At 32.6% G+C, this 17654-nt stretch overlaps 3 protein-coding genes across 3 annotated transcripts; 1 reads left to right on the forward strand and 2 right to left on the reverse strand.

The window, feature by feature from the left end:
- Positions 1-2321: 2321 nt before the first annotated feature.
- On the reverse strand, positions 2322-5497 carry LOC112509564 (translation initiation factor eIF-2B subunit alpha-like). Its single transcript, XM_025114570.1, has 5 exons — positions 4973-5497; positions 3371-3523; positions 3159-3300; positions 2820-3061; positions 2322-2744 (listed from the first exon to the last, which is right to left on the reverse strand). Exons 1-5 carry the CDS (start codon positions 5408-5410, stop codon positions 2538-2540), a joined length of 1182 nt encoding a protein of 393 aa, XP_024970338.1. The 5' UTR covers positions 5411-5497; the 3' UTR covers positions 2322-2537.
- Positions 5498-7903: 2406 nt separating this feature from the next.
- On the reverse strand, positions 7904-8576 carry LOC112510454. Its single transcript, XM_025115875.1, has 3 exons — positions 8418-8576; positions 8170-8300; positions 7904-8082 (listed from the first exon to the last, which is right to left on the reverse strand). The coding sequence occupies exons 1-3, from the start codon at positions 8568-8570 to the stop codon at positions 8013-8015; spliced, it is 354 nt and encodes a 117-aa protein (XP_024971643.1). The 5' UTR covers positions 8571-8576; the 3' UTR covers positions 7904-8012.
- A 5299-nt stretch (positions 8577-13875) lies between these two features.
- Positions 13876-17091, forward strand: LOC112510128. The gene is made up of 5 exons (XM_025115433.1): positions 13876-14015; positions 14098-14629; positions 14998-15499; positions 15618-15699; positions 16612-17091. The coding sequence occupies exons 1-5, from the start codon at positions 13965-13967 to the stop codon at positions 16840-16842; spliced, it is 1398 nt and encodes a 465-aa protein (XP_024971201.1). The 5' UTR covers positions 13876-13964; the 3' UTR covers positions 16843-17091.
- Positions 17092-17654: the final 563 nt, after the last annotated feature.

Below are 17654 nucleotides of genomic sequence, written 5' to 3' on the forward strand. Positions count from 1 at the left end.
ATTATTATTAAGAGTAACATTGTTTTTTTATTAACAAATTGTAATAATTACACGTATTTAGAATTGTATGTCTTTTTCACTTGGGATATTTATTTTGAGACATCAACAGGCCCGGCCTTGGGCACGTGTAGCCCGTACTACTGTACAAGGCATCAAAGCCTAAAGAGGCATCAAAATTTTATGTAGTATTTGGATTTGGGGGTTTAATAATTTGATACTTGAGATTTAATTATAAACAAAGTTCCAACTGACTAGCCTTGTTAATAACAAACCCAATGACTTGAATCGGTGACGATAGGATAGACGCATCACAATTCACAAGACGATTGACTTTGGCGATTTGAAATTGACGATTTCTATTGTTCTTTGAGTGTTCGACTTTTTCGATTTTTGATGATGACGTTCTAGTTCCAGAGGAAGACGATTAATGGTAACAAGTCTAACGACTGTTCATGGGACGATGGATCGATCTTGATGATCAGTCGATGCATTGCCGACTGTCCGACTATATATACTCGAATACACGTTTGTCGATTAAACTCTCAAATATCAATCCTTCATCGTTTCTCAAATTTCAATCCTCCAAATCTAGATACAATCGATTGCATTTGTATTTTTTTCAATTCTCAAAGCTTTGTTGAGCAATGATGGAAAATTATGTGAAGATGTTGAATTGTTGGTAAATGGTGAACTTTCAAGTTTTGAATTTATTGTCATTTTGGCTATTTGACATGAAACTTTATATATAATCAATTTGATTAGCAAAAAAATACAATCTAAAAATATGCTACATGATGTTGCGGTCAATAATTTAGAGATATTGGTTTGTTATTTTGAGAAATATAGGGAGATTGGACTTACTTATGTCGTTATTGAAGCTAAACATATTGCAAATAAAATTGGGATTATGCCTAAGTTTCCTATAAAACATTCTTATTTTAGAAAGAAAAAAAACAGTTTGATAAGATTCCAAATACGGAAAGAGAACAACAATCTGCTCAAGAATAATTTAGAACTGATTATTTTATTGTTTTGGTTGATATGGCTCTATCTTAATTAAAGACTAGATTTGAGCAAATGAAAAATTTTGAATCGATTTTTGGTTTCTTGTTTGATGGGTCAATGTTAGTTTATTTAAATGATGATGAATTGAAAAATTGTTGTATGAATTTTGAAGTTGCATTACCAAATAGCGATTCTTGTGATATTGATGGAAAGTATTTATTTATAGAATTGCAAATTTTGCAGGAAATGTTACCATCGAAAACATAGAAATGAAAAAAGCCATGGACATGCAATTGAGATTTTGGAGTTTGCAAATAAGATGGATATGCTTCCAGATCTGTTTTTTGCATATAGATTTTTTGCTGACTATACATGTCACGGTAGCATCTGCTGAAAGAAGTTTTTCAAAGCTAAAGTTATTGAAGTAATATTTGCGGTCTACCATGAGTCAAGAAACGCTAAAGGGATTAGGAATTTTGAGTATTGAAAGTAAATTTTTAGCGAATGTTGAATATGAAAAAGTAATCGATATTTTTGCTTCAAGAAGTGCACTAAGACATCATTTTAGGTGATATATTTATATTTTGTAATTTGGGGTTTATTTTTTATGCCTCTTTTGTATTTTTCATTTTAATTAATAAAATTCGGCTTAGGATTGAACTGCCTCGCTTGATTAGGTTCCAAGCCCTTTAGTAAAATCGTATCTTTCGTTGGTTCATTTGATTAAAAAATAGGCATGGGGGCATTTTTTAGCATCTTCGCACATGACATAAAAAACCTTTGGAACGACACTGGACATCAATTATTACAATTTCTTGTTAATCATATGATAATTTTATCTTTAACTAATGTATCTATTTTTTATTAACTTCTAAATATTTATGCAGGAATGAAAATGAATATGAACTTTCATTTCTCCATATTTTAATCTGAAATTGAAATTCGACTTATGAGGAATGTGTCTATTATGTTACATAAAATCAAAAAGGTTTTTTTTTAATCTTCATTCCTATTAACTATTAGTTAATAGTAATACATGTAATCTAATCAAACACTTGTTTAGTTATCTATTTTTGAAAATAGACACTTACTATAACACAAACATTAATAAAAATATTAACATGTATTTTAGACAGAAAAAGTAACTTAAATCTTTTGTTCATTAATGAACATTGCTTATAAAAAGAACTATGAAATCACCCCCATAATAAAAAGGATTTGTAACTTCAATTATAATATACAAGTTCTATAGTTTGATTGCTAAAAAAAACATGGAAGATATTTCACAAGTAGTCAAATTATCGAATGGACGGTGTATATGAAGTCCTCCGATTCAATTAAAATCTGTCGACCATAATTGAATATTCAACTTTAATATTATCTGTGGATTCTTAGATAACAATTAAGAATCCAATAAAACTAAACTAACCCAACCCAACCAAACCCAGGAGATTGGATTAATTACAAGATTCATCACCCCAAAGCTCACTCGTTCCCATCATCTGTTTCATTATTATTATGATCACAAGTCACTACAAGTATAACTGGATGAGCTCATCACTTACAACTGATGGTGTCAACACACCCAAATCAGTAAAAAGCAAGGTAAGATATTGAGGCGGGGTGTAATCCCTTGCAGATGTTTCCACTTCAACCTTCGACGGTATCGGCACCCCGAAATCAATCGGTCGTAAAGCCGGCACCATGTCCTTCTGATTCAATGGATACAGACGAGCAAACTGAAAACCCACATTAAAGCTTAATTAAGAAATAACATTACTTGATTAAAGATTCTCTTGGCTACTTTACCATACCTTATAGCTCTCGGCAGCAACGTAAACAGGCTTGTCCATGCTTTTAGCCACCAATGAGATCTGGTATGTTCCCATCATGTTAATTATACCTCCACTTTCAACCACTCCATCCGCCCCAACAAATACCATGTCTATTTCATCCATACTGTAAGCCACAGCCGAATCTATCAACAGTTTCACAGGAACATCAAGTTTTGCAAGCTCATTCGACAATCTTAACCCTGTCCTGTCTGGCCGTCCCTCTGCAGGTAAACTTAAAACTTCTTTCGGTTAAAAAGTTTGCAACTTTGTAAGGCATCGACTTTCAAGAAACTAAAGGAAGATAAAAGCCACACAGACCTGTGCAAAGAACTCGAAAGTGTTTCCTGTTTTCAGCTGCAGTCTTCAAGAGTTCCAGCACAACTCTAGAGAAACCATGGACCAGAATTGTACAGCCATCGAAAATAAAGTCTTGACCTAGCATTGCAATGATTTTCCTAGCCTGCAAAAGTAAAGCTTGGCTGTGTAAAGTACTCAAGATGCATAAAAATGTTCGAAGAAAGTTCACATGCCTTGTAAGAAATCTCTCCAAACTTCTCTGCACGTTCAAGGAAGCGTGACTTGGCTGAATCGAAATCCTCATATTCCACAGCTGAAGTTCTAGTCACGTAGCGCATAAAAAGATCACATCCAGCCGTCAATGAAATGGACGTCATATCCCATGACTGGAAATACAAAAGATATGTCAAAGCTATTCTCTTTAATGGGGTAAGAACCCAGGGTACACAGTTCCGAATATAACAAATATGACCCAGAGTACACAAGCATGTAGTTTGAAAAATTAATGGTTCACGCTCATGCCAATCCTTAAACTAAATGAATCCGGTATATCCCACACAGAGGTTAGGGTCGGAAGGGGGGGGGGGGCTAATATGCATGCATGCCCGCAAGGGAAGAGACTAGAGAGGTTGTTCCTGTGAAGACCCCCAGCTTGCAAAACACAAGCAAAAAACAGAGACATATGAGGAAAAAGTGTCATAGTACATAGAAGTGTGTGCTATACTCGCACCAATCCTTCTCCATCTAATATACTGAAAGAGAGATTTAGGTGATATCTAGGATAAATTAATGAGATGACCATTAATAGAAGGAACAAAAAACCGAGGAGAACCAAGCATTAACAATGAAATTGGTTAATACAATGTTTGTATGATGTCATCATGCTCATATTGTAACAAGAAAGCAATCAAATTTGCTGAAAAGGACACGACGAGAACTCTGCCTTTTGTTTCGTGTGTATGAGAAAGTGCCATGCTGCCTTTCTTAGCAAACTGGATTGGTTAGTTGTACCATAACAACAAGATGACATGACACAACTGTTGTATTGAATATTTTCTCTTTCAAAAGTAGTCGTGCTAGTTAAAGCTCCAGCTTTCCTTGGTACTGGTCTGCATAATTTAGTTTGGCTATTTTGCTAAATAGAAATATGAGTTTGTTCAGCAAAACTCTAAGCCCTGGCCTACCCCTAAACACATGCTAACACATTTACTTAGATACTATAACATACAATTATACCCAGCCAAAAATTAAAAGAAACGGCATGCCCTAATCCAGTTAGGCAGGATTAAGGCAAGCAGATCTTCAACTTGGTTTGTTTCATGAACTCTTCAACTTCCAATTGTCGAGTTGATGGCTTCAAATAATCCTCATTTAGTACCCAATCTTTCCATCTAGTTTAGAGGCAGCACTTGTACAATTAACATGTTTGTTTTGTTGTTATCTGATCAGCCCATCTGGGTGTGAAGGTTTTCATTCACACTGCTATTGAGGGTTTAGAACATCCTATCTTTAGATATAACAAAGCGCCTGAACGTTTTCTATGCCTTACACCTGCCCTTCTTGAGGAGAAGCTGATGCCATTGCCGCTCCTCATGCTTGTTAAGCTCACTATTCTGCTTGACTTAGAGCTCCTACTTGAATGGATCTATGCTGGAAACTTAGTTTATTATTGTTTCTGTAGTTTTCTTATATCTCTGCAGAAAGGCTTAACTATTAAGGGATCTATATTGACATCGATACATGCAAATGTAACTACAAATCACCAAATAAAAACCTACAGAGCAATTCAGCAAAGACAAGTATAATTGGATGCTTCTTAGACAAGGAACGCATACCTTAAGAGAATCCGAAGCCGTCTTTAGTTCATTTTGGAGCTCCATCATAGTAGTGGCCTGGCTAGACCTAATAACAGAAGCCAAAGCCCTAATAGCGGCCACAGCTTCTGCCAAATCGGGTTGTTTCCTCCAATTATTAAACTCGTCAATGACGCTGAAGGAATTATCAGAACCGATGGAGTTGAGTGAAGCCTCAGGCTCAGACGATGGGGTAGCGGTGTCACGGCCGGCAGCAGCGTGGGCCTGAGCAAGCCAATCGCTGGTGACGACTCCATGGTGAGCGGCTCTTGTTTGGTAGTAAGGGGATATGGTAAGGTTAGGGTCTAGGGTTTGGGCCATGGAGGAGGAGGGTGGTGGAGAGAGAAGACGAGTCTCAGAGTCGTCCCGAAGGAATGAATCGTTCTTGTCAAGAATGAAAGAAGCAGATCTCCACCACATGTCCGTTTTACCAAAATCACCCGGAACTCGGATTCCAGTCACCCTCACGGTCACGGCTGATCAGATTCTGATGCCTTTAAGTTGAGAGCATCACCAATTTTGGGGATTTTTCATTCTCCAAAACTTTCTTTCTTTCTTTAAAATGGGAGAAAGAAATATTAAGAAAAATATATAATATTTTATGAATTTGTATAAATTATTTTAGTAATATTAATTAATTATGTGATTGATTATTATGTAATTTACAATTTATTTCTTAATGTAACTTGAAAATAAACATTTGATTATTATGTAATTTACTGGACCAGATTGATGTCAATGCTTGTTCAATTGTAAGCGGTGTTTATACGACATTGGTTTGTGACTTATTTATGTGTTCCGTCACAACAAAATGGTAAATTGGATTCCCCAGTCTTCTCATGTTTTTATGCATTTTCAAGGGTAAGCATGAGTTAATTGTTTACAAAACTTGATTAAAACTTTGTTTCCCGTTTTTAATGTTTTATGGTTTTATTCTTAATCGTGTGAGTATTTTGATTAATGAACTTTCATCAAGAAAATGGTGGGTTTCTAGAGAGATGTTGCTTTTACAGTAAATGTATTTCATTTGCAAAATTATGATTTAAATGACAATATTTTGGTTTTGTCGTTTTATGATTATGATAAAAACTGTTTTACTAGGCGTTAATTCTAACTTTTTTTTTCTTTATTGGCATGTGCATCAGGTTCGTTGGGGAATGGTATTAACAAGGCCGTGATGAAATGGGTGCTAGATAGTTGCACGGAAATGATTTAGTTTATCGTTGATGTCTTTCACATTTGGAGATGACGACATTAATTTATTCGGTCATAGTAACACCTAACCTTAACTTAGACTTTATATAAAGCTTGATTATATCTTTTATTGATGTTGGTTTTAGATTTGATACTTGAGGTAATTATAGTATTGATTAATAGAAAAGGTTTTTTTCTTTATTTGTTGTGTTATTAAAAAAATTAAAATTGGTCGTTCTTTGAGGATTTGAGAGTGTTACATAAAATATATAATACATTTGATAGTCAAAATGTATAAAAATATAAAAACTTGTTTTTTTGGTTTTTATTTATTATTAACGATAAATTTAATTATAATTGTTATATTTAATGTAATCAAGGCATTAATTTTCATGAAAAATCAATGAGGTAGGTGGTTATTAATTTCACAATAAGGTAGTAAATATCACATTACATGGGGAAGGCCAACAACAAAATCGGAATGGGCAACGGAAACTATCTAACAGTCTACGTATTTGTTAGGTTAATATTCGCATAACTGTTATGTCCATGCATGTCTATGTAGTCGAGTATCTGACACATAAAGTACATGGTACTCGAATGTAACACCATATGAGAACAACTCATTAAGTGTAAATGTGAACGACATCAATACAACCATGAAATTTGATAAATCTTTTTGTGTGTGTTTAAAATTTAAATAAATAACAAAAAATAGTGATGGGTAAGTAGTCGAAAAGGTGATACTTGATAAATTATGCAAAACAGTGAAGTATGGAATATAACATTGACTGATATTATATATGATATATTGCGACCGGGATGCAGGGTGGTGAATACCATCCTCACCCCCATCTCCATTTTCGTTTGAGTAGAGATGATGTATCACCATCATTGGACCCCGAGAAAATAATGTGGGGAATTCTTGTCTTGATCAGGTTGGGTATCTACGGAAGTCAGAGCCACGACCATCAATACTGTCTGTATATTTTTCACAAATATATAGCTACAATTAATATATTTTTTTATAAATAAAAACTTAGTAGAAGCCCCCAAGTTGGTTGGGTGTGGGCCTTGGAGAAAAAATGTTCAATTTTTTAGTCATCTTAACGAAGTCTTGAATTAAGTCTTCTCTTAGTTCTTATATTGAAAATAAAATTATGTATTTTGAATGATTTTATATAAATTTTATGTTTTCTTTTAATGTAAAAGGGTTTTTAGCATATGGTCAAATATAGTTCGTTGAAACAACGGGTAAAAACAACTTATAAAGCTCTAAAAAAACATTGGGTTTTCTAGTGTGTGGTTTAAAAAAAGATTTCAATGTTAAATATAATTTAATCAAACATATTTCAGACGTTACCTTTTTTTACGGTCTTTTAATTGAAACATCAATTTAACGTCATAATTATTTTGGTATATTCTTCCTCTCTTACTACTTTTTGATCTAATTAGTGCCAAACCAAACCAAACCAAACCAAACCAAACCAACCCAATCTAAATCAAATCATTATTATTAATTACTTTTAAAAAACTATCTCTGATTGGTGAATAGTTAATTGATTGGAATAAACAACAAAAAAGAAGCTCAAAAGTGGGAAATGTGTTGTTAAACCCATGAGATTAGTTTCATACACAATAACAATATATATACATAAACCTAATAACTCATACAAACTTAATATGTGAAATTGCGGTGTGAAGCCGGGTTTGACTTTGAGTAATGTATGAAACCCAATGAATTCCATGAACGGATCAAAAGCATCAATACGAAATGAAAAGAAATTAAACAAGTATATACATCAAGTCATCCATGGGGTAGTTGACTTCAATTACCACCACCATCCATAACTAGAAGCAGACTTGTTTTAAGAAGATGAACAATGGCTTCTCCATCTCTGAAACATACATACATACATACATGTCAATAAATAATTAAATCAAACCAGGCTTCATAAAATCATATAAACGCCAAACAGAGCTACCTTTGATTCCAAGAAAAGCTGCCCAAGTGTTGATGACGATGAAGCCTAGGACCTTCATCATATCCTTCACATGTTATCTCCCCTTTATCATCTCTGTAACATACTATACCGCTCGATTTATCTTCAAACACCTGTCCAAAAATAATATGAATACTAGATTTTATCCATGCTTGTACTCACGGTTTTTATAAATAAATAGTTTGTTCCCTTCTCATGCATACATGTAATTTAATTAAAATAAAAATAACCTTTTGGAGTTTGATGTTGGATCTGATGTGAGAAGATGGGTTTTGTGTTGTTGAAAGCATGAAGATCCTTTTAGAAGTGGATGATGGGGTTGGATTAGGGTTAGGGTTAGGGTTATGATGAGCATGAGCCAAACAAGACATTCTTACAGCCATTGAAACACAGAGGAGAGGTGGGAAGATGATTAAAAGGGTGGAGATCAGGTACTATATATAAATACACATATACAACATGTGTATGTGTACTGAATTACAAAAATGCCCCTGTAGAGATTGTATTGATCATGGTTCATTATAAGATCTAATTTTTTATTAAATGATTTAAATAAGTGATTATTAAAATCCTAAAACATATATATCATTCTTTTTTTTTTGCATTTAGAATTTTGGGGGGGGGGGGGGGGGGGGGGGGGGGGAGGGAGTGATTTGTCAAAATTTTCTATAAATTTGACATTTGCTTTCCATCAATCTATGGTTATGATATGAAATGAATCATGGATTCCTTTTTTTTCATTGACATTTGATAGAAACATTTATGAAATATTGAGTATAATCAATCATTGCATCTCTAACACATATTTTTACAATGTAATTTGTTTTATAAAAATTATCATTGGAGAGAGTATCATCGATACAAAGTTTTTATAAGTAAAAAAGTGTAGTTTTTTTTTTTCAAGAACCAACATTATAAAGACTATATAGTTCTTATAAGAACCTCAACCCATTTGAGTTTATTGCTCAAGAATCTTGATTCTTATTTCTTAACTTGAAGTTGGTGAGTACAAAATTTTATTAAGGGTGTTTACGAAATTTGATTGTGGATGTGTATGGAAAGAAATATTTATGAAATTTGAAAATAATTAATCTTAAATTAATGGTTTAATAAGGACTTGTTAAATTGGTGTAGTAATTAGTTGATGATGATTAAAAGAGGTGTTCACATGCGAATATTCTTTTTTAGTTTCACTTACCAAGCTTTTGGGCCACTAAACAAATGTGTTTGAAAGCCTGTCACTAATTACAACTTCAATCAACCAACCAACATGTTACTATTTTCCAATTATCATTCATTTTTAAAAATCCATATGATATGATATTTAAACCCAGATGGGTTTTAAAAATCTAATTGACTCCAACCAGATAATATTAACTATTTAAATGACACGTACATGTAATATACGTGTCTTTTTTTTACAAGTAACACCAATTTTTTGACTTTTGGAGTTTGACATCTTTATTAAACTTGAGTCATAGCCATTACATTTAAAGCATCTCTAGCGGTTATAGTATTGTTAGAATTTAAAAAAAGTTTGTTTTAACTCTTTTTCACAATAGAGAAAAAAGGAAAGCAAATAAATAAATCTCCAAATGAAAGAAAATACAGTATACTTGTTGGAGATGGTATCAATCAAATTTTTTTTTAACATTGGATGAAATAAAGATATTTGTTTTTTTGACTAACCATAAGTGTTTGAGTCAGTTTACATACACCTTGATTAATCTTATGGGTCTTGAAAAACAACCATCAATTACTTGTAAGACTCGAACCGATGACATCTGCAAATGTTCCAAAATATTTTTGTTTTATGTATATAACAGATTCTAATGTATGTCTTTAATATAAGAATGATAGGTGATTTATGATGAAAAACTTCAAAATCCTAAATTTAATATCAAAAATATTTGCCAATCAACAAACTGAAACTATAAACCTTTATCTATTTTTTTTATTTCCTTTTTAATGTATAAAAACCGATCAATTTTAAAAAGTTGTTGTAATATAAAAAAACCCATGCCTATATTCAAGCCGGATTAAAGAAGGCCACAACAGGTCTTGTGTACCCATTTAACATATTTTTCTAAGTAGATTTTTTAACTTATTAAAAATGGATATACTAAACTCTGAAGGGCGATTCAAGATATCAGAAATACAATGAATATCAACCCGAAAATCAAAAAACTTAAAATTTTCTCAAAATCAACAATAAAAACCCTTCGGAACGATGACATTTCGACTAAAAACACATTGAGCGACTTATCTTATTCAAAGAGAAAGATCTCAAATATCTGGAATCATTTTTCTTTTTTATAAGTGCTAAAATCACTTATTTTGACTACCGACATTAGATATACCTTAAAAGTGCACGCGTTTGACATAAATTTTGGGTCTGCCGTTGCCTATACTAATACTACAACCAGTTTTGTTTAGTTCAAAGGAAGCTCCATATGGTGGATCTTCCAACGTTGAAGTCATTTATATGTGTGTATTCTTATAGATGTATGTTAAGAGCAAGTAAATAAATGAAGCAGGTCATGATCTTGTATTGGTGTATGTGTATATATTTTACATTGCATTAGATTTTGAGAATACATCTAGGAGATATTAGGTAACATCTAGGAAAGGTTAAATATAAATTATAGATACATTAAATTTCAAGAATTAATCATCTATGAAACATTAAAAATAAATTAATAACACAATAAAAGTGATGGTTTTTTGAAAGATCATGTCCAACTTAGATAGAGTCACAAAAACCCTATGTCTATAAAAGGATATAACATTGTTCTAATTCTATATTTTATTTTCTTTTTGTTACATGGTGTACAAATGTGAGTAAAATATTTGGAGAGTATTATTTGAGAGTGGTAACTTAAAATATTAATTTGTGTGAATGTAACAAATTTCCTATAATTGATTTTTTATATGGAGAAATAGTGTTTAAAAAATCAAAACAATTAAAAGAAAATGAAAACTTACATTTAGAATTAGAGATGACCTACCTTGGTGCGGATCAATTATGTATAGGACTGATTTTAAGTTTTTTTTTTTTTTTTTTTTTTTATAAATCATGATACAATTTTTTCAAGATTTTATCTCCTTAAATATACTATCTAAAATGTATTTTAGTACTGCATTTCAAAAATCGTAATTATAAAAACATGTATGACACATTTATGCAAAATAGAATAATTTTTTTAAATTGGAAACCGTCCCAATGAAACAACGACTTATAACCACACCTAGGTTGATCATATGATTTTCAATTGCGACCGATACAAGACCCGTTTTTGACCATCTATTTTATAAATATGTACACAAGCAATGTATAAAGAGATGGTTATGTGCTATTTAAGTAAAGGTAGAGTAGGGAAGACAAAGGTTTAAATAGGGAAAATAATTATTGGTTTGAAAATATAATGAAATTTCCATTAATGAGTTTGTGCCACTGTCTGCCCAAACCAATTTTATTGCTTCCAATTCAATATCCAATTATAATGTTTCCATAGATCCCCATTATTCTATAGATTTTCAACAATCATATTTGTGTTCTTATTAAACTTATCTTAAATACCTCGGTGTCTACCTCATAAGTAGTGTTTTTTTAGTCTCGTTAAAAGAGTCTATAAACTATTGTATGTATTTGGTATTTAGATATGACATGACAATTGTTTAGCGTTGGTAAGATGACTAATTAACCACGACTGACTGTAATTAAGGAGGTGCATGAGGGATGTGCCTATGAGAGTGAAACAGAGAGATCAAGGCGACGAATGGGACAGTATCAACTTTTGTGCATGGCTACGCATTTCAGGTCATACAAACAACATTGATCCCTTCGGCTCATACGAACACCATCAAGTTCATTATTAGCCATCTAGGGTTCTTTTGATTTCCTTTATTTTTCCTCTTTTGCTATGATTTAATGGTGTTGTGTGAAATCTACAAATGAGGAATGATATATATAATATAATATTTGTTTAATTTTTAATTGGAAATCAAAGATAAAAGACCACAATACTCTCGGTTTAATGGGTATTTTTAATGGTGCTAGTGGGTAGGGACTCAAACCACAAACTTTTATATACCAAGAGGTTTTTCTTGCAATAAAAATTTTGTAGGGACTAAAATCACAAAAAACAACATACTATAGGGACCAAATTTGCAGTTTACTCTAACTAAGATTTAAAGAATGAACAAAATGTAAAAAATAAAATTGTTTTAAAAGAGAATTATGTTTTAAATGAAATAATGATTCGTATTTTTGTAGTGTCATACATACCAAATACACATTAATGATTATTTCATTAAAAAAAACACACACACCAAACTAATGGAGGCCATTAACATAAACAATGGTTTTAACTCCATCTCCAACCCCACCACATATGAATAGAAACAAAAACATATATCTAGTTTCTATTCCATCTTCATTATTTACCACTTGGAGCTTCTATAACAAAATCGAAAAATATGCATAAACACATACCCCTCTTTTTGAGATTCTCGGTACCATCAAAATTATAAATGAAGGTTATCAATTTGAGTATTGCAAGACCATTATTTTAAGATTGGTTGAGATTAGAAAAGTATTCATGTAATACAATGAGATAAATCTCAATTTTAATGTTTAGTTTTTTTCCCCTCTATTAATATAATACAATTTTATGTGGTTTTAAAAAAACGATAGTGTTTTTATTTTTGAATGAAATATAAATTTAAATATAACATAAAATTTTGAAAAAAAAAATCGATATTAGTATCAAATTAACTATTAATAGTTCTCGTTTTTTGGTGTAAATTTTTTAATTCAATTTTTAATTATAACTTAATTTAGATTTAATAACAACATAATATATTTTTGGTTTAATGATATAATTTTTTATAAATATAATAATTAAACATTCTGGTAGAACTCAATAATTATCTTAATTATATTTTAATTCTATATATCTAAAATAGATATTTATCATGTATTTAATTATTTTTATCTGCAGTTAGTTACACGAATTTAAAAATAGAACTTTAATAAGTTGTACTTACGCAAACTTACTTGTAATCTTGAATTTTAAGTAATATACATTAATAAACGGTATTTCATGCAAAAAAAAATGATTTTATGTATTTGATTATGTTTATCTGCAATTAGTTACATGAATTTAAAAATGGATATGTATCTTAATTAGATATTCTGTTAGAACTCAATGATTATCTTAATTATATTTAAAATTGATATTTATTCTGTATTTGATTACGTTTATTTGCAATTAGTTACACGAATTTAAAAATGAAGTTGTACTTATGCAAAATTACCAGTAATAATAAATTTTAAGTAATATGTATAAAAAAATAATATTTTATACATAAAAAATAGTTTTTAAGAATTTTTTATAAAAATATTTTATAATACAATATAATTATAAATATAAATATAAATATATACAAATTGTTTGAAACGTCACGGTTGACAAGAAGGAAAAAAGAAAAGAAAAGAAAAACAAGTTTGTCCTAATCTTAACGTTGGTGAAGAGTGGCATGTGAGTTGAGTTGAGTTGAGTTGAGTTGAGCAGAGCAGACCTCTGCGTTTTCTTTTTAAATGTATTGACCAGTTGTTGAGCCTGAGGATGCAGGAGGACCATCTCATTATCCAGCAGTCACTCCCTTCTTTCCTACTTCAGCATTCTCCTGTTTTTCCTTCCTTTCACCCACTTTTTTCCTTCTAAATAACAGATTCCATCCTATCTACCCTTCACCCTAACTCCATTATTATCATGGACCTCAAAACCTCCAACCATCATCCCCATCCCCATCCCCAACCTCAGGTTATATTAATAATACATTCTTTCTTCTTTCTTGAAATAAAAATTCATCCTTTTTGATTGATTTTTTTCTTCTGTTTTACAGGGAGTTGAAGCAAGAAAAGAGGACCCATTTGATGATAGATTTCCTGATAACAACCTTTGTAACCTTACTAGTCTCAAGGAGACCTCCAATTTGGTTAAGTTATTCCCGATGGCGAGGAAAGATGGAGCCGTGACTAAGAGTAATGTGGTGGAAGCGCCACCTACGCCGGGTCGACCCGTTTTTAGCTTTAGTGTTGGGTCAAGAAAGAACTTTCCTTCAAAATGGGATGATGCTGAGAAATGGCTCATTAGTGGACCTGATTCCCCTGCCCATCATCATCTTCATGGATTTGTCAAATCCCCAGATTTTGTGTCCAAACAGTCTAGTAATAATGCTGGCAGTAATGGGCTTATCATGAAACAGGGAAATCATCATAAAACAGAAGTTTCTTCAGAGGAAAAGGTCTCCAAAGCAATTTATGGTTTTCAAGTTCCAACTACTGTTTCTATGGAACAGGACCACCATCACCATAACTCAGCCAGACCTTTCAATGGGGTCTCAGCCTCAGATTCCTCTGACGTACTTCTAAAAGGTAAACATCTTCTTCTTCTTCTCTCTTGTCCTCTTTTCATTTTTCATCATTTGCTCCCCATCATGATACAATTTTCTTCCTTTTATTTAGATGCTCACCAACCATTTGATAATTTGCATGCCTAGTTTAAACCTTCAGTTGGGTTTTTTCTTGCCACAAATCTTAGTTAAAATGCCTTGCTTCATTACATTATTGATGTTCATAGTCCAAATTTGGGAGGTGGTGTTTTTAAGAGCATTTATTCCTGAAATTATTACTATAATATGGTTCATAAGTATGGGACACAACTGACATTAAATCTTCAAGTAGTGTGTAATTCTTGAAGCTTTGATCGAACATCAAATATGTAAATCTTTTTATGGTTGCAGACAAATTCACAAATGGATCGGAAGCCAATGTTTCAAGATTCAAATGCTTGGTGCCAATCAACCAAGGGTTTCTATTCAGTCATTTACAGGAGAATTCCATGAAAGATGCCTCCACAGAAGTTGTTCATGAAGTTAAACACAGAGAAACTGGAACCAATATGACACCAGATGGAAGCTCCACCACCTCACGGTGCCCCACACCGTTCAATTGCTTGTCTCCGCCACGACATAATACCCCTGCAAATATGTCAGGCCCGTTGACATTATTAAATCCCAGCAGCTCCTTTGATATTGCAGACTTACAAGAGTGTCATTTAGCTAAGTTACAACTAGAGACACCATTTGATTCAGTTACTTGCAATTGGAGCTCAAGGGAGGAGGAAGAAGAAGATATATCCAAGAGTTTGAGACACTTTGAGATGAGCAATGAATGCCCAAAAAGCATTCCAGAGCCTAGAGCTTGTGCTTGGGATGAAGAAGGAAAGACTAAATCCCACCTAAGGTGAATATGTCAATATGCTTAATGAAAAATGTAACCCATTTTGTCCCCATTCCAAGCATTGAGTTCCTCAAATAATTAGTTTTGGATTATGAGAGCTGACTTTGCTGATTATATGTAGGTACCAGAGAGAAGAAGCCAAAATCCAAGCTTGGGTGAACCTCCAAAATGCTAAAGCAGAAGCTCAATCAAGAAAACTTGAGGTAAAAGATCATTTCTTGAATCATCGGTGTAGTTTTCTTTTCGAGCAAATCACAAAAACCACCAAAACTTAGGGCTCGTTTCTTAGGAGCTTAATTAGACTCATAGCTTATTCTGTCAGCTATACATTGACATGTTTGTTAGTGACTTAATAATATAGAAAGTGGTTTATTCAATAAGCTCCTTGGAGGGCCCTTTATGAGGAAAGCCAATTTTTTGTAAACATCTCTCTCCCAATTAAAAATATATGATTCTTCCATCTATGAAAAAGCCCACTCAATTGAAAAATATGTTATTTCTATCCATGAAAAAACCCTTTCAAACAAAGACCTTCCTAATTTATACGGACAGATTAATCCATACGAGACTTGATTAAAAACTAACCAAACAGCCCATTCCAATCAAATTCGTCATGATAGAGGTTTCATTCTTATTTATGTGTGTGAACAATGACTAGATTATGTTGACTGCATTTGGAGGACTTTGTCTGGACTCTAGTTCGGTCCTCATAGCATTGAGCCCCTCACCACTTCTAGCCTTGAAACATCTTACTTTGTTGTCGTTCCAATGCAAGATTATGGACATAACTTGTAAGACAGCAGCAAAAGTATCCACGATTTCAATCTTTTTTAATACTTGATGCTTGACTATGTTAAAAGACTGCAACTTTCCAAACCCCATGCGAAGATACTATTAATTTACAGTATTATTTATTGGGAGATGGGCTTCAAGTTTGACATTTCAATCCCAAAGTGATTAAACTATTACTTCTACAAGAGTTCCAACGATGGCATGCATGCAAACAAAAGCTAGAAATATTAAAATATAACTAAATAAAGACTTGTGGATTTGACTTGAATGTTATTTTGGATCTGTAAATGATGTTGGTATGTGGATTTGGATGATATTAACAGGTAAAGATTCAGAAAATGAGATCGAAATTTGAGGAGAAGATGATGAGGAGGATGGCAAGTGTTCATAGAAAAGCGGAAGAACTGAGAGCGGCAGCACAACGCGAGCACAATGTTGAAATTCAAAAGATAAATATGGGAACAGAGAAGATGATGAACGTCCATGAAAGCATGCATTTTTCGGGGTATGGTCGTTCATGTGGTTGCTTCCCATGTAGCAATCTTCATCCTTAATGATGGTTTAAAAGTAGCATTTTATTTGTAGCTTGAGATGGACATGAATAGTGAATCCCATGGGATTCAATTCAAAGAAGAGAATAACAAGTGGTGAAAGTTACTGAAGGGAAATTAGCATTCAAAGTTTTACTAGCATTTGTACAAGAATATATAACAAGATAAAAACAAAAGAAAAGAAATGGTTAAGATGTGTAAAAAAGGTAGCATGTGTGGTCAGTTCATGGCAGAGAAATATACACAAGATTGGAATCTTGGACAGTCTCCTTCCCCTGCTTTTGTTTAGGGTGCAAGTTTTGATGCAAGATGCACAAGTCATTATAACAGCAAATCCTTTTTATATGTGTCAGTGTCAGATTTGTACATGGATATAATGTTGGTCTCTGTCCTCTTCTGTGTGTGTATATATACACAAGTTAATGCACCGATTTTATTATGTTAATTGGAATTAAGACAAGATTATCTTTATGCTTGCTGTAGTTAATGGACTGGAAATTGATTCTAATTACATGTTCATTGCAAACAAGATAATGTAAGATGGGAGAATGGATTAGAGGGTTGTTTTTGTTTTTGTTATTGTAGGGTGTTTTCTGATCACCATTACTGAACCAGAATGTGATGGCAGTGGTCAGAGGTGGAGCACATGGCTTCTCTATCTTCGAAGCATTTGTTCTTTTGGCGAACAAACTCAAAAACCCATTTCTTAAAATGCTAGTAGTTGCCCCATTCTCTCTCTCTCTCTCTCTCTCTCTCTCTATATATATATATATATATATATATATATGCGGCTGCACACACACAGGCATATATAT

Source organism: Cynara cardunculus, assembly GCF_001531365.2.
Source record: "Cynara cardunculus var. scolymus isolate 2C chromosome LG 3, CcrdV1, whole genome shotgun sequence".
NCBI classification, from domain to species: Eukaryota; Viridiplantae; Streptophyta; class Magnoliopsida; order Asterales; family Asteraceae; genus Cynara; species Cynara cardunculus.